The 18070-nt window shown below is 47.4% G+C and overlaps 2 protein-coding genes across 2 annotated transcripts; both read left to right on the forward strand.

Moving 5' to 3' along the window:
- Positions 1–1484: 1484 nt before the first annotated feature.
- On the forward strand, positions 1485–4100 carry LOC124687779 (40S ribosomal protein S11-like). The gene is made up of 6 exons (XM_047221528.1): positions 1485–1576; positions 2117–2157; positions 2244–2347; positions 3263–3407; positions 3482–3571; positions 3795–4100. The coding sequence occupies exons 1-6, from the start codon at positions 1565–1567 to the stop codon at positions 3886–3888; spliced, it is 486 nt and encodes a 161-aa protein (XP_047077484.1). The 5' UTR covers positions 1485–1564; the 3' UTR covers positions 3889–4100.
- Positions 4101–5097: 997 nt separating this feature from the next.
- Positions 5098–6250, forward strand: LOC124692669 (temperature-induced lipocalin-1-like). The gene is made up of 2 exons (XM_047226087.1): positions 5098–5721; positions 5827–6250. The coding sequence occupies exons 1-2, from the start codon at positions 5332–5334 to the stop codon at positions 6010–6012; spliced, it is 576 nt and encodes a 191-aa protein (XP_047082043.1). The 5' UTR covers positions 5098–5331; the 3' UTR covers positions 6013–6250.
- The last annotated feature ends 11820 nt before the right edge of the window (positions 6251–18070 follow it).

An 18070-nucleotide genomic window follows, 5' to 3' on the forward strand; every position in this document is an offset into this window, starting at 1 on the left:
GGATGCAGTGCCCAGGTTGCAGACGCAGAGTTACAGCGAGCGTGGTTGCTAGCTGCCACGTGCCCCATCTAGCTTGCCAAAATCCGCGGCTACATCACATCCTCCCAGTGCTGCAGCCACGAAAAGCCTAGCCGGATTTGTTCTTCACCAAAGCGGTAGCACATGGAAATGCGGGGAAAAGCAGATCCGGTCGCTGGAGAGCGAACTGACAAAGCATACGTTTGCAACCAGCAGAGAGATTGTTTTTATAAATTAGGCAAGAGACAAATCGAAGAGTCTCACCGATTTTTATGTACATTCATAAGTTTCCTGGAATACAAAGGTGCCTCTGGAATCAAGAAGCAACGATGTTGATTGGTCTGAATGAACTATAATCGGGAGGGAATAAAATTCTCCATGTGCTGATGATGGGCAAGAAAGGGGAATTATGCATTAAACTGGACTGTGTTGAAACGTTGCCTGCATGAACCAAAGATGGGCAGTGTAGTAGTGTGATGAGCTAAACATTAATCGACAATGCGACAGTGCCGGGAGCACACCAGATGATGGGGTTTGCTCGAACCAGGTCCGTGCCTGTGCAAAAGGGAGCCGAACTAAGCGGGGTCTGTGTGATAACCTGACGTCAAAATCATCAATGGAATTGACGAACTTAGAAGGAGGACACGTTTTTTCAGTATTTCTTCAGCAAATCGTCTCCTGACATCTTCCAAACTCTATTATCAAATAGAGATGTTATAGGAAAAAGAAGTAATGCACACATTTTATTTATGTTTCAATTTATTTACTTCATCTACTAGAATTTGTTTACCAGGTTATTTTTGTTTATTACCGATTTGTGGATATAGAAACTAATTCAAGGTAATTGAAGAACTAATAAATTCTTCCGTAGTTCTTTTCAGCTGCCATCAACTCCTATGCTGGCGCTCGAGCGACCACGAGGAAATAATTATGGCGATCCTAAGATCATCGGAGAGGCAGTTGCTGGTGGCCTAAAGAGTAGCTACGGGAGTATGAGTTTGCTGTCGACGGTCCTCACACATGATTTTAGTTCCACGCGTCCGGTGACGATCATGAGTGGTGCAATTGTGTCCGGGCAACAAGGTATATACGCATATTTTTCTTTCCCGATGCAACGCGCGGGCATTTTTACTAGTCTCTAAAAAAGGATTAACCTTATCTTTTTTTTAGGGAATGGGGATGAACCTTATCGAATGTCCTTTCCAGCGCGCTCTCCTTGAAAAGGGAGAATGCTAGCCTGGTACTGGGCCGGGCCCAAGTGAAGTGGGAATGGAGTAAACTTCAGGCCGTGCGTCCTTCGCTCCCGAATCTGCAGCTCGTCCATGGAATCAAGCCCATCCAGTAACAGCTCCTATTTCGGCCGTAAGTGTGATGGAAGAAGCCAGCTTGAGATCCAGGTCCACCAGAGCCCACCTAACTCGCATAGATAAAAATGCGCTACAAGTAGGGTTTTGGCATCGAGCAGGCCTTCTTTCTTCTCCTGCCGCCGACGTCGCCGCCGCCTAGTGCGTGCCGCCGTCGGTCGCATCTCCTTCGAGTATCAGCCATGGCGGAGCAGGTCAGTTATCCTCCTTCTACCACTTCGGTACATTTCCGCTTTCTCTTCTTTGCAAAATCAGAGACGATGCGGGTCGAGCTGTCGGGGACATTTGTTTGACTCAATTTACTGTATTTTTCCATTGGTTTGTCTGATAAAAGACTTGGATCGTCGGATCGAGCAGTTATTCCTATGCTTGCTGAGGTATTCATCGATGGTAGATTTTAATATGTGTCCTGAATTGACAATCATGACTGTGGTAAATGGCAGTGGGACTCTGTGAAGTACTCCTTCCGTTCCATATTAGTTGTCACTGATTACTAAATCAGCCGGCAAGTAATATGGAATGGAGGGAGTAGTGTAAGTTAGGCTAGTGTTCACTTCACTGTCACTTTCTAACCTCATGGCCATTGTGTCAATACACTCAATTTTCTTCGCTAAGCTCGCCACACTAGCTGTTTTTTCTTGGCTGAGTTTAGTCATATTAGGAAAATTTGGGATGCCTAGGCATTCTTAAGCTTTAGTAGAACTTGCCCTAAACTATTTTACTGGCTTTTGCAGACTGAGAAGGCTTTCCTGAAGCAGCCTAAAGTTTTCCTCTGGTATGAGGAAGTGGTGTTCATTTTATTATACCAGTAGATGTTAATAATGTGTCCTGAAGGCAATCCTGACTTGTTTCCAATTTCAGCCCAAAGAAGACCGCAAAGGGGAGTTATAAGCCAGGCAAGGGGGGTAACAGGTTTTGGAAGAGCGTTGGCCTTGGTTTCAAGACTCCTAAGGAAGCCATTGAGGGTATGTTTCAGTAGCTTAGATCCCGTATTGCCTTTTCCATTTTGTCTTGTCTTAACATAGTCATTATCTTACTGTGGCATTTGACAGTTGTTCAGTATTTTTCTTCTTGTGTTCCTGTACTGTTTGGCTGGATATACATCTTTAGTTCATCTACTCCATATTATCTAAGTATACCCTTCAACTTGAGCAAATTAAATATTATGATGATGGTCTACAGCAGCATATAATTTTAGTTGTTTTTAAATATGGCATGTGAAGTCTATGGTGCTCGGGTGATCAATATTTATTCATCAATTGATTGTTTTTGACAATGCTTTACTGTATTTGGACAAAATTGTTACCATACACTTGGTTCCTAATCTAAAATTTCTTAATGCTTTTTGTGGCGATGACTTACTGCTGTTAATGATTTTGTGTACCTGGGTAGAGAGTTTGAACTCCTACTTGGCTGTCTGATGATTTATGTCTTATATGCTATGCAATTTGCTTTTGAATCTGAATGGCTTTTAGTTGTTGGTGATATACCAACGTCGATACATGTTGAAGTTGTCTTTGGTCTAGCTTCTTCTTTGTGTACCCAATGTAATATGTATATAATCTTTCTTTTCTTTAAAATTAAGATGTTGACCATGTTACTTTTGTTTTACTGGTGCATTCAGCATTAGTGACTGTTCAAGTTTCGTTCAGTGGTCAGATTAAGTAAGCGAAGCTTGTATAATTAGTTAGTTTCTTCATGTCATTCTAAAATACCCTTTGTAGCAGAACTTTGTTTGAAATATGATATTTGTTTATTTTTTGTTTTGTCACATGTGTTTAGTCAACATTTTGTTTGTCCAGTTGTGTTGTACATTGCACAGCTTAATACTTCCGTTGAAATTCGGTTTTTATCTGTATTTAATATGGCTTGTGTTGCAGGAACCTACATTGATAAGAAATGCCCATTTACTGGCACTGTGTCAATTAGAGGCCGCATCATTGCTGGAACGTGCCATAGTGCTAAAATGAACAGGACTATCGTTGTTCGTCGGAACTACCTTCACTTTGTTAAAAAATATCAGAGGCAAGCTAATCTTCACTGGCTTAATTTTTTTGGGGTTGTTGTATCATAACCAATATATTGGCATTCATGAATAGGTATGAGAAGAGGCACTCCAACATCCCTGCCCATATTTCCCCTTGCTTTCGTGTGAGGGAAGGAGACCACGTGATCATTGGCCAATGCAGGTAAAAATATTTTACCTTTCTGATGCACCTGCACGTAGAAGCACATTATCTAGGTAGCTGGATGGTTGAAAAGTTGAACAGAATTTCACGGTTTTTTGTTTAATGTGACATAATATCACCTTATTATTACACCAACGAGGTTTCATACATCAAATATATGCTTTTTTTGTTTGTGATATCTGCTCAGCCTTGCTTGTAATAATAGAATTAAATCAATCTGTAGGCCACTGTCCAAGACGGTGAGGTTCAACGTGTTAAAGGTCGTCCCCGCAGGGTCCAAGAGTGGTGTGGTGAAAAAAGCATTTACCAGTGCCTGAGCAAGGCATGACAGGATCCTGAACCTTGATCATTTTTTATACCCCACCTATATTGCTCCATCTGTGTGTAGTAGGCTTTTTGACTCGAGAATTCTCCAAACTTAAAGATATAATAGTGTTGAGTTCAGTGAAGTTATGTTCAGAGTGCTTGAAAATTATTTATGCCGTTACCCTAGGTACCGGAAATTATACACCAATCATTTTCTGGCTAATGTTACCTGGATTGAGTCGATAGAATTTCTCTGCCACTGTGCACAGGCACACCCATACCAATGTCTAGTCAGTAATCCAAGCTGAAAGCACGGCACTCCGAGACCTTGGGGCCTGGGAGTCGCAGCACACAGTTCTGGCAGTGGTTTTTCACCAGAGAGGGAGCCGTGCATCTTGAAGAATTGAGTCGTACGCAAGCGTGTAGAGACATGCATTCGGGCCAAAGAGAGAACACGTAACTAAACTCTGCCCAAGTAGATGGTAACAGTGACTTGTACGCTTGTAGCTTGTAGATCATGCCCGGGAAGCTGCACTGCTCCTGGTCTCGTACGGTTACACCAATACTTGTGTATGCTGCAAGTTTCTTGTTTTGTCATTTGTGCTTGGGTACAATTTCAACCTTGAGGAGCAAGCAATCATCCAGGGCAAGTGGTGTTCATGGACGTTCTTGAGTGCTCTAGGGTAGCGTGTGAAAAGTGCCTCATGTGAAAGCAGTCCCTGAGTCTTGGAGTAATTCTGTGGTTCAGAACTGCAGATTAATCTGCGTCCAATAACCATATTATATATTTTTATCTGTAGGAGTTGTTCCAAAACACGAAACAAAGCTTGTCGAAGAGGAACGTTCTGGAGTATGAGTATGTGGACATGCATGATGTCGAAATACAATCAAAACATGTCAAAGAACCAGGTACAGAAAAAAAAAGAACCAGGTAATTCTGACAGTTAGCACAAAGGATGAGAGCAAAATCAGATTCACGGATCAATAAACTGCTCACTGGGAACTAACTGGGCTAACAATCCATTCGCAGATCAATAAACCGCTCAATGCTCATTGAGAAATCGGATTCACAGATCAATATCCATCGGGAACATGTCGGCATTTCCCCTGGTCCATAAGCCTGATTTTTCGAAGTAGCCCCCAAATGATGCTGTCAATAACCTTCACGTGCAAGTCTCCACGTACAGAGCCCGACGCCGGGCAAGCAAACAAAGTGTCTCTCAGCGTTCGAGAGCCCTCCACGTCTTTTCGAATTCCGACCACCTTATCCTCCTCCCCAGCCTTCTTCTTCCTTCCCCTGCTTCCCTAGGAACTAGCTAGCCAGAGCCCCTGGAACTGAAACCCTCCCACGACTCCTATAAATCCACCCACCTCAACCAGAGCTCACTACAATTGCATCCAAGCAACCGATCGAGATCAAGCATCCAGCTAGCTAGAAGATACAACGTACTACAATGGCGGCGAAGGTGAAGAGCGGGAGCGAGATGGGGGTGGTGCTGGGGCTGGACGTGGCGCGGTACATGGGGCGGTGGTACGAGATCGCCTCCTTCCCCAACTTCTTCCAGCCGCGCGACGGGCAGGACACGCGCGCGACCTACGAGCTGATGGAGGACGGCGCCACGGTGCACGTGCTGAACGAGACGTGGAGCAAGGGGAAGCGCGACTACATCGAGGGCACCGCCTACAAGGCCGACCCGGCCAGCGACGAGGCCAAGCTCAAGGTCAAGTTCTACGTCCCGCCCTTCCTCCCCATCATCCCCGTCGTCGGCGACTACTGGGTCCTCTACGTCGACGATGACTACCAGTACGCGCTCGTCGGCGAGCCCCGCCGGAAGAGCCTATGGGTAAGCACCCAATTGAATTAACTCATTCAGCAGTATAACACTCTTAACAGCACATATATACTTGCAACGTTGCTGCTGCGCTTAATCTGCTTGTGTGGCATGTAGATCCTGTGCAGGAAGACGCACATAGACGACGAGGTCTACAGCCAGCTGCTGGACAAGGCCAAGGAGGAAGGCTACGACGTCTCCAAGCTGCACAAGACGCCGCAGAGCGACCCGCCGCCGGAGAGCGACGCCGCGCCCACCGACACCAAAGGGACATGGTGGTTCAAGTCACTCTTCGGTAAATGATCGAATCGGCCGGTGCTGGAACAGAACGATGCAAGTGTTTATCTTTACCGTAGCAGTATTAGTTCATCTATCTATCTTTACCGTGGCGAATAAATGGGATTCAAAGGCCAGTAGTAGTCTCTTGTTATAGAACATCAATCCGTGTGTGTTTCTTGATTATTCAGGTGTTTCTGTTCTGTATGATGTAGCTGGTATATATATGTCGATAGAAATGGAGCTAGTGATCTACTTATACTTATATACTTCAGTGCTTGGTTCAGTTCGTGATTAGCTGGTATGTGTTCTCAACATTGTACCAATTAGCCTTGTTTAAGTTACGCCAGTTGTTTGGATGATGTGTCCAAAACTCCAAGCACACCGATCCCTTAGGGCGCGTTTGGTAGCCTGCATCCCTTTTGTGGCTCACTGGGCCAGTGAGATGGGCTCATCTTCGTTTCGCGAACGGGCCATGGGCCATGAAACGCAGGTCGTTTGGTAGCCTGGGCGGCCTTTTTCTGTAGCGGAGAGGGAACTCATGCCCCATTGTTTGGTTGCCCGTTTCCAATCCAACTTGCACACATGAAAATGAAAACATGAATCAGTTGTTTGGTTGCTCAAATCACAATTTCATATCCTTACAACAATTCAAATAGGATGAGAATACCATGCCATAGCATGTTACATACGATCGGACGCTTTTTAGAAGAACAAGATCCTCACGATCACCACGATGAGGATGATGATGTAATCTTTGACCCGACTCGAACGTACCTCCGATGGTGCTCCTTGTATAGCATGCACTTCCTCCGACGGTAGCTGTGCTAATGGCACTGGCTCATCGATGGCCTGATCTGCCATGAACTCATCTTCCAGGAAGGTGAGGTACTCTTGTTGTGCCTCCTCCAATATTTCAGACCCTCGGTAGCTGTTTTTGGAGTAGCCACTGACCTGGTCTTGACAGACCCTCCATGAGTTGTAGATTCCTCGAACCCGTCCACGAAACACCACACACCACTAGCACGGCATAATAAGAACAGGTAATCGATCACATCCATGAACCAATTCATAATAGAGCAATAGAACTACACAAGTGTTGACAGTAAATGATAAACTAACAGGGGCATGCACGATCATTCCAAAAGTGGATCACAAGTTTATCCTACACTACTATGGTGTCATCCTACCACCACAACAAAAGTGTGGGTGCCATCCTAACACTGCAAGTTCACCATCCCCTCAAGGGTTAGTATATACCACCTCATCATAGTTACAAAAGGGGGCCATCAAATGTCTTTCAACCCTAGCTACTGCCAAAATGTACATCATCAGCATCAGCATCATCAAGTTCATCACCTACATGCATGCATCCCCTAAACCACCCCCTCAAGGGCACTGTTGTGGGTATACTTCATGGGTGTACCATCGACAGTGCCTAGATCCGGCAAGCCCGGGTGGCCCATAGATGGTGATGTGGCATGTGGCCCATCGGGCGGCCCAGTTGTCGTTGATCCTAAAGGATGAAGTCCAGCTTAGGAGGGAAGCCGGATCCAACCGACCTTTGGAGGAACCCGGATCCATGAAGGCCCATTAGGAATCCGGATCCGGTACGACGTATAAGGAAGGGCGGATCCTTGACGTACACGGCAAGACATTGTACCGTAGTTAGGCAACCTGTAATCTGGCTAGGACTCTCCATGTAAACCATAGATCCGTGCGCCTTTATAAGCCGGATCCCGGGAGCCCTAGAGGCACAACCACAACTCATTGTAACAACGCGAAAGCGCCCAGATAATTCCGGACAAGCAGCAGTAGGCCCCGTCATCGTGCGGGTGTTCCGAAGCCGGGTAAATCGCGTACCACCATCCCGTGTGCACTCCACCCTATGGCCCCTACTTCTTCTCCCCTCGTGAGGATCCCTCCTCCGAGGTACCGTCGATTAGGCAACGACAGTTGGCGCCCACCATGGGGCCAGCGGCGTCTGGAGGCCGGAACCGGGAGGGTTCCGCCATGGGAAGCTACGACGACACCATCGCTGTGGGGCGCGTCCTTTACGCTGGAAATCCCCGATTGTCCCTCCGGATAAGTGCTGGATTCCGGCTAAGACTGACCCCGTCAAGCTCTCCATCGTCCCAGTTGGCAGCATACACATCTTCATTGGGGAAACCGTCGATTCCGACGGAAACCCACTGGTAATTAGCGCTGACGCGATCGCCGCTGAGCAGGACGCAGTCGCGAAGATCCAATCTGAGATGCAGGAGCTTCCCAAAGAAGATTCCGCCTTGGATCTGGAAAAATCAAAACCCACCCAATCCGCCCCTGAGCAGGAGATAAAGGTGGAAGACCAATGCGGATCCGCCCGGGTCTCCAGGTGTTAGAGAAGCAAAGGTGTCACTTCGTGCACTTCTTGGCCCATACCGCCGGAACCGCCCCTCAAGAAGCCGGAGCTGGTCCCGAGCAGGTCGAGCCACCGGAAAACAACGTTGCTCCGGATCAGGAGGAGAGCTCGTCGGAGAAAGCGGAACTCCGCCGAAGAGTCGATTTTGGGCAACCTAAGCCCAATTTCCGGGGATACTCCCTCCATGGACACTGAAGAGTTCGATCGCAAGGTGAAGGAATACGGATACGGTGATCAGCCCGAAGTTGAATCCGCCCAGCCTAAACAGGTTCTCGCAACCTTGGCGGCGTTGGATCAACGGGAATCGGAGGATGACAACACCTACTCCGATCCACAGCCATCCCGTGCAGGATCTCCGCTCTCGCGAGAACGTCCGCACAAGGAAATCTTGTCCCTAGAAGAACTGGTTGAGCAAGCAGGCATGGATGCAATCGCACATTCAGACGTCCTAAACAAACCAATCACCCCCGAAGACGCAGCAAATGCAGATGCTCTAGAAGCCAAAAGGCTGGAGATGCTGGAAACAGCCCAGAAATTCGCTAGAACCGCAGCTGCAATGCTGGATGAGAGGAAAGAAGCCGCGCACTTCGTGGAAAACTTCCACCAGCGAGAGCTTGAGGTTGACGAACAGCTGGTAAAAGTCAAGGAGCTCCAGCAACATTGGAAAGACAAGGTCACCGAGCTTCAGCGGGAGGCCGATAAAATCAGGCGGGAAGCTATACCTCCCCGTAAGATCACCTTCGCGGCCCCCATTGAGCAACAGCCACTCGCAACTCCAAAGGATAACATGAAGAAGTCTGCGGAGATCTTAAAGAAAAAGGACGAAGAAATCGACATCGAATACGTCCGTACGCTCGTTGCCTCAGCAATGAAGCAACGAGCAAGGCGTGACACTTTGCGCAAGTTGGAGTCCAACCCGGATCATTGCATCTCTACCGCGCGTGAAGGACACCTACGACAATCGTCATCGCGATGACGAATCGCGAACCGGATCCACGGAACGCGAAGGAAAACCGGAGAACACCCAAATCCAATCCCCGTACCATCAAAGACACCTCCGTCGGATCCGAGAAAGGGAAAGGATGCGATGTATACCTGGCAGGGACAAGTACCGGAACCCTTCACCTCCGCCCAACGGATACCCGCGTCCTCCACCTCCTCGCCGCCGTAGTCCAGCCGGAAACACCAGGCCTCATGGTCCAGGTGGAATCAACATCCGCGACAACATGCCGCCGCCGAGGAACAGAGAGCGTACGCCGAAACCCCGCCGAAACCGGAACAATGATCGAGAACCCGAGCCCAGGAGGAGTCGGAACGAGGACCGTGAGCCGGAGCCGCGCCGAAGCCGCAACGGCGACGGAAGCCAGCACCATGGTGAAGGCAGCCACCGAAGCCGGAGTCAGCACCGCGAAGGGCGAGGAGAGTCGGAAGGCGGAAGCAAAAGATCACATCGGCCCCCTCGCAGGTCTCCCTCACCACCACCTAGCGGTGGGGGCGGAGGGGGAGGCGGCGGCTGGAGATCGCGCTCTCGCTCAAAATCCCCCCGCCACGGCTCGCGTGACGCACGGGAATGTCTCAATGAATACAGAACTGATTACATAGGCCCAAAGTGCTTTGGTAGGATGATTCGAGAGGAACCAATGCCAAGGATGAACCTCAAGCTACCCGGAAACCTGAAGACCTATGACGGCACCGAAAGGCCGGATACCTGGATTGAGGATTACTACAATGCAGTAACCTTTACCGGAGGAACCCCTAATATCGCCTGCCGCATGCTTCAGCTGTTCCTTGTGGGTCCAGCCCGGATCTGGCTCAGCGACCTCGAGAAGAATTCCATCTTTTGCAGGTTTGACCTGAAGACCACCTTCGAAAAGCACTTCAGGGGCACCTACAAGAGACCTGCCACGACAAGCGACTTACAGGCATGTATCCAGAAAAAGGGTGAAACATCAAGGAATTTTCTCACCCGATGGTTGGCATGCAGAAACGAGTGTGAAAATGTCGATCACACCACAGCTATGCACGCCTTTATAGGAGGACTGCAGAGGGGAGGATTGCTGCGCCACAAGCTCACTTGCTTGGCTAACGCAAACAAACTGACTTTGGATGACATGATCTCCATTGCCGGCGATCATACGCCGCCGATGACGACGCGAGTGGAGATCTTGCAGCCACAGCAATTCCCCAGCATCAGCAAAAGAAGAACCGTGATAACGGTAACACCAGCGGCACTAAGCGGAAAAACCCACCTGATGACCAGAAGAGTGGCGGATCCGATATGGTCGCCATGGCTTTCCAGCGTGGAGGTCAAGGTGGCGGAAGAGGCCGCGGCCGCGGAGGCGGAGCCGGCAGGGGCCAGCAGCGTGGCGACGAGGTCACCGCTGCCGGAACCCGCGCCCCCCAAACATACGAGGAATACAGAGACATGCCTTGCCTGGCCCACATGGATCCGGCTACAGGGAAGTCCACTCATACTAACCGTAACTGCCAATGGGTCAACGATCTCAAAGCTGACCCGGAAGCGGGATACAAGCGAGCCCGAAGCACCACCCACGCGGCAAAGGAGGCAAGGGCAAGAACAAGGACAAAGAGGAAGACAGTTCCGAGGCAATGGATGAGGATGACGCTTCGCCGGACCTCAAGGACGGATCCGCGACTAAATCCAACCCCTTTGGCAAAAAGAGTGTGGGCGCGTACCACACCTTCCTCGGAACCCCAACACTCCGCGCAAGCAAGTCAGCTCTCCGGATCCTGAACGCCACAGTTCCGGCTGTGCCGCAGTATGTCAGGTGGTCGGAAGTCCCGTGCACGTTTGATAGGCAGGATCACCCTACCATTGTGCCAAAAGAATGCTACGCCTTGGTTATAAGTCCCCGCATTGACGGGTATGACTTCTCCAAGTGCCTCATGGATGGCGGGGCCAGCTTGAACATCATGTACCTGGAGACTCTGGAAAGGATGAACCTTACCAAGGAGCAGCTTAAACATAGCACCACTGAATTTCATGGTGTGGTTCCGGGTAAAAAGGCGAATTCCCTTGGCAGCATCAGACTTCCCGTGGCCTTCGGCGATATCAATAATTTCCGCGAAGAGATGATCACGTTTGAGGTCGTGCCCTTCAAGAGTTCCTACCACGTCATCTTCGGCAGGCCCACCTATCACAAGTTCCACGCAAGAGCGCGCTACATCTACAACAAGCTCAAGATTCCGGGTCCCAATGGTATGATTACCGTATCCGGAGACTACAAGAAGGCTCATGAGTGCGAGTTGGGCGAAGCCACCTTCGCAGAGTCTGTGATATCTGGAGAGGAGCTGAAAGGCTACAGAGCCGCGGTGGATCCAACTGAAATGCAGATCACCAAGAAACAGATCTCCGAACAGAAAAACTCCTTCAAGGCCGCGATAGAGACCAAGAAAGTCAACTTCAAGGAAGGGGATGCTACCAAGCAGGTCTCGGTCAGAGCCAACATGGACCCCAAATAGGAAGACGCGCTCGTCGAGTTCCTCCGAGCTAACATGGATATCTTCGCATGGCAACCTTCTGACATGTCCGGAGTACCAAGGGAACTCGCCGAGCACTACCTCAACATAAACCCGGGGCTAAACCGGTGAAGCAAGCTATGCGACGCTTTGGAGATAAGAAGCGCCGCGCCATAGGAATGGAATTAGCAAAGTTACTAGAGGCAGGTTTTGTAATAGAAGTTATCCATACCGATTGGGTCGCAAATCCCGTCCTTGTACCCAAAAAGAATTCTGAAATACTAAGAATGTGCATCGATTACTCCGGCTTGAACAAGCATTGTCCGAAGGATCTGTTTCCCCTGCCGCGCATTGACCAAGTCATTGATTCGATGGCAGGGGTGGAACTTCTGTGTTTTCTTGACGCATATTCCGGGTATCATCAGATCCGGATGAAGAAGTCCGACCAAAAGGCGACCTCGTTCATCACCCCATTTGGCACTTCTCGCTATGTTACTATGCCATTTGGCTTAAAAAACGCAGGTGCCACCTACCAACGTACGATGCAGCGGTGCCTGAAGGACCAAATTGGCCGGAACGTACACGCTTACGTTGACGACATCGTGGTCATGACCCGGAAAGGATCCGACTTGATCAACGACCTCGCAGAAAACTTTGAGAATCTCCGCCGGTACAAGATGATGTTAAATCCGCTGAAGTGCGTCTTTGGCGTTCCTGCCGGAAAACTCCTTGGCTTCATCGTCTCTAATAGGGGCATTGAAGTTAACCCGGAGAAAATCAAGGCAATCTTGTGCATCAAAAGGCCAACTTGTCTCAAAGATGTGCAACGACTAACTGGTTGTGTTGCTGCAATCAGCAGGTTTGTTTGCCGTCTTGGCGAGAAGGCACTACCCCTGTACAAGCTATTGAAGAAGACAGACAAATTTGTGCCGGGACGAGGCAGCAGATGCGGCGCTTCAAGGGTTGAAGGAAATACTCACCTCCCCACCTATCCTAGCGGCACCGAGGAGAGTCGAGCCTATGCTCCTTTACTTGGCAGCCTACTAACAGAGTCATCGGCCTCGTCATCGTGGTGGAGCGACAGGAAGAAGGACATGAGTATGGAGTCCAAAGACCAGCCTACTACATCGGTGAAGTGCCGACGGAATCCAAACAAAGATACCCTCACTTTCAAAAGCTAGCCTATGGAGTATTCCCGGGTAGCAGGAAGCTGAGACACTACTTCCGGGAGCATCCGAGTAATGAGTCGTGAGCAAGGCTCCGTTGTCAACGATTCTCAATAACGCTGACGCAACAGGACGCACAGCAAAATGGGGCATTGAGTTATCCGCCTTCGACATCAACTACAAAGCCAGAACCGCGGTTAAATCCCAAATCCTGGCAGATTTCATTGCAGATTGGACAGAAGCTCCGGATATAAATTTGGAGCCGGAACCAGAGACATGGGTTATGCACTTCGATGGATCCAAACAGCATCAAGGCTCAGGAGCCGGAGTCACCCTGAAGTCCCCTACCGGAGAAGAACTGCAGTACGTTCTGCAGATCCACTTCGAAGCTACAAACAACATGGCGGAATACGAGGCTCTACTACACGGTATGCGCATCGCTAAGGAGATAGGGATCAAGCACATTATTTGCTGCGGAGATTCCGACTTGGTGGCACAGCAAGTAGCCGGAACCTGGAACGCCAGAAACTCCGTCATGGCGGCTTACAGAGATGAAGTTGACGAGATCGCCAAGTGCTTCCTCGGATACGAAGTCAAGTACGTCAGGAGAGACGACAACGCAGCGGTAGACATGCTATCCAAGCTCGGATCCGGCAGGAAACCAATTCCGCCTGGTATTTTGCATCTACGGATACCCTCGGTAAAGGGCGCTAACCCGGAAAACCCAGATGTGGCAGTATCTCCGGCTAGAGAAGTGATGGCTATCATTCCGGCTCGGACGCAGCCTTTCCTGGACTACCTCATCGATCAGAAGTTGCCTGAGGACGAGGTCCTCGCACGACAGATCATCAGACGAGCAAGATCCTACACAATCGTTGACGGACAGCTCTACAAACGAAGCGCAACAGGGGTATTTCTCAAATGCGTGTCTAACCAAGACGGTATTGAGATACTCAGAGAGATCCATGCAGGGGACTGCGGGCATCATGCCGCTCCCAGGTCACTCGTTGCAAAAGCTTTTCGGCTTGGATTTTACTGGCTCACAGCTAAAGAAGATGCTGATAAGTTGGTAAAAACCTGCCGAGGTTGTCAGTACTACGCTGATGTCTACGCACGCTTCTACTCCTGAAGACAGTGTTGGGCCTCTAAGAGCAGAGGTTTGTAGAAGAGCAGCAAGTTTCCCTTAAGTGAATCACCCAAGGTTTATCGAACTCAGGGAGGAAGAGGTCAAAGATATCCCTCTCAAGCAACCCTGCAATCACGATACAAGAAGTCTCTTGTGTTCCCAACACACCTAATACACTTGTCAGATGTATAGGTGCACTAGTTCGGCGAAGAGATAGTGAAATACAAGTGGTATGAATGAATATGAGCAGTAGTAATGAGCGCCGTGAAAATAGCTTGCTGGCGTGCAGTTGATGGTAGTAATATTGCAGGAAGTAAAGATGCAGTAGAACAGTAAATAAGCGATGATTGAAGTATTTGGAAACAAGGCCTAGGGGTCATACTTTCACTAGTGGACACTCTCAACATTGCAATCATAATTGAATATAAATATAAGCACTTCACTATGCTATTCTGAATTACTCTCTGGCAAGATAACGAACACTAATTCATCATGTAGGCAAACCTTAAAGATGTATTCCCAAGTACTAATAAACACCCCACGCCGTCACTTCGTGAACATTCATAGGAGGTACTAACACACCACAATTTCATAGAGGCATCCAACTCAAATCATAACTCGGTGAATAAGTATTCTGTGAAATATAGCCTAAGAGACCCACACGGTGCACACACTGTCACCTTTACACACGTGGTACAAGGAGTCTCCGGAGATCACATAAGTAAAATCCACTTGAATAGCATAACGACATCTAGATTACAAGCTCATCATATGGATCTCAATCATGTAAGGCAGCTCATGAGATCATTGTATTGAAGTACATGGAAGAGAGATTAACCACATAGCTACCGGTACAGCCCTTAGCCTCGATGGAGAACTACTCCCTCCTCATGGGAGACAACGAGCGTTGATGAAGATGGCGGTGGTGTCGATGGAGATGCCTTCCGGGGCACTTCCCCGTCCCGGCGGCGTGCCGGAACGGAGACTTCCGTCCCCCAGATCTTGGCTTCGCGATGGCGGCGGCTCTGGAAGGTTTCTCGTACCGTGGCTTTTCCGTATCGAAGATTTAGGTCAGGGACCTTTAAATAGGCGAAGAGGCGGAGTCGGAGGGGGCCTGGGGCCACCACACAATAGGGGGGCGCGCCTGGCTCCTTGGCCGCGCCGCCACCACGTGTGGGCCCCCCAGGGTTCCCCTCTGGTGGCTCTCGGGTGTTCTGGAAGCTTCGTGGAATTCTAAGATGCTGGGCGTTGATTTCGTCCGATTCCGAGAATATTTCCTTACTAGAATTTCCGAAACCAAAAACAGCGAGAAAACGAGAACTGGCACTTCGGCATCTTGTCAATAGGTTAGTTCCGGAAAACGCATAATAATGACATAAAGTGTGTATAAAACATGTGAGTATCATCATAAAAGTAGCATGGAACATAAGAAATTATAGATACGTTTGAGACGTATCAAGCATCCCCAAGCTTAGTTCCTACTCGCCCTCGAGTAGGTAAACGATAACAAGGATAATTTCTGAAGTGACATGCTATCATAATCTTGATCATACTATTGTAAAGCATATGAGATGAATGCAGCGATTCGAAGCAATGATGAAGATAATGAGTAAACAAATGAATCATATAGCAAAGACTTTTCATGAATAGTACTTTCAAGACAAGCATCAATAAGACTTGCATAAGAGTTACTCATAAAGCAATAAATTCAAAGTAAAGGCATTGAAGCAACACAAAGGAAGATATAAGTTTCAGCGGTTGCTTTCAACTTCAACATATATATCTCATGGATAATTGTCAACACAAAGTAATATAACAAGTGCAATAAGTAAACATGTAAGAATCAATGCACACAGTTGATACAAGTGTTTGCTCCTGGGATAGAAAGAATAGGTAAACTGACTCAACAATAAAGTAGAAGATAGGCCCTTCGCAGAGGGAAGAATGGATTACTATATTTGTGCTAGAGCTTTTCATTTTGAAAACAAGAAACAATTTTGTCAACGGTAGTAATAAAGCATATGTGTTATGTATAAGATATCCTATAAGTTGCAAGCCTCATGCATAGTATACCAATAGTGCTCGCACCTTGTCCTAATTAGCTTGGATTAACATGGATTATCATTGCATAGCATATGTTTCAACCAAGTGTCACAAAGGGGTACCTCTATGCCGCCTCGTACAAAGGTCTAAGGAGAAAGCTCGCATTGGATTTCTCGCTTTTGATTATTCTCAACTTAGACATCCATACCGGGACAACATAGACAACGGATAATGGACTCCTCTTTAATGCAAAGCATTCAACAACGAGATAATATTCTCATAAGAGATTGAGGATTGATTGTCCAAACTGAAACTTCCACCATGGATCATGGCTTTAGTTAGCGGCCCAATGTTCTTCTCTAACAATATGCATACTCAAACCATTTGATCATGAAAATCGCCCTTACTTCGGACAAGACGAACATGCATAGCAACTCACATGATATTCAACAAAGGTAAAAGTTGATGGCGTCCCCAGAAACATGGTTACCGCTCAACAAGCAACTTATTAAGAAATAAGACACATAAGTACATATTCTTCACCACAATAGTTTTTAAGGCTACTTTCCCATGAGCTATATATTGCAAAGGCAAATAATAGAATTTTAAAGGTAGCACTCAAGTAATGTACTTTGGAATGGCAGAGAAATACCATGTGGTAGGTAGGTATGGTGGACACAAATGGCATAGTTTTTGGCTCAAGGATTTGGATGCACGAGAAGAATTCCTCTCAATACAAGGCTAGGCTAGCAAGGTTGTTTGAAGCAAACTCAAGTGTAAAAGGTGCAGCAAAGCTCACATATGAACATATTGTAGGTATTATAAGACTTTATATTGTCTCCTTGTTGTTCAAACATCTTAACCAGAAAATATCTAGACTCTAGAGAAACTAATCATGCAAACCAAATTTTAACAAGCTCTATGTAGTTCTTCATTAATAGGTGCAAAGTACATGATGCAAGAGCTTAAACATGATATATATGAGCGCATCAATTGCCAAGTATCAAATTATTCAAGACATTATACCAATTACCACATGCAGCATTTTCTGTTTCCAACCAAATAGCGATGAACGAAGCAGTTTCAACCTTCGCCATGAACATTAAAAATAAAGCTAAGAACACATGTGTTAATATGCAACAGCGGAGCGTGTCTCTCTCCCACACAAGCATGAATTTATTCAAACAAAAATAAAAATAAAAACAAACAGACGCTCCAAGTAAAGCACATAAGATGTGACGGAATAAAAATATAGTTTCACTAGAGGTGACCTCGATAAGTTGTCGATGAAGAAGGGGATGCCTTGGGCATCCCCAAGCTTAGATGCTTGAGTCTTCTTGAAATATGCAGGGATGAACCACGGGGGCATCCCCAAGCTTAGATTTTTCACTCTTCTTGATCATATTGTATCATCCTCCTCTCTTGACCCTTGAAAACTTCCTCCACACCAAACTCAAAACAAACTCATTAGAGGGTTAGTGCATAATCAAAAATTCACATATTCAGAGGTGACATAATCATTCTTAACACTTCCGGACATTGCACAAAGCTACTGGAAGTTAATGGAACAAAGAAATCCATCCAACACAAAAAAAAAGGCAATGCGAAATAAAAGGCAGAATCTGTCAAAACAGAACAGTCCGTAAAGACGAATTTTTAGAGGCACCAGACTTGCTCAGATGAAAATGCTCAAATTGAATGAAAGTTGCGTACATATCTGAGGATCACGCACGTAAATTGGAAGATTTTTCTGAGTTACCTACAGAGAATCATACTCAAATTCGTGACAGCAAGAAATCTGTTTCTGTGCAGTAATCCAAATCTAGTATGACTTTACTATCAAAGATTTTACTTGGCACAACAATGCAA

The sequence above is a fragment of the Lolium rigidum genome, chromosome 2 (assembly GCF_022539505.1).
Source record: "Lolium rigidum isolate FL_2022 chromosome 2, APGP_CSIRO_Lrig_0.1, whole genome shotgun sequence".
Taxonomy (NCBI): Eukaryota; Viridiplantae; Streptophyta; class Magnoliopsida; order Poales; family Poaceae; genus Lolium; species Lolium rigidum.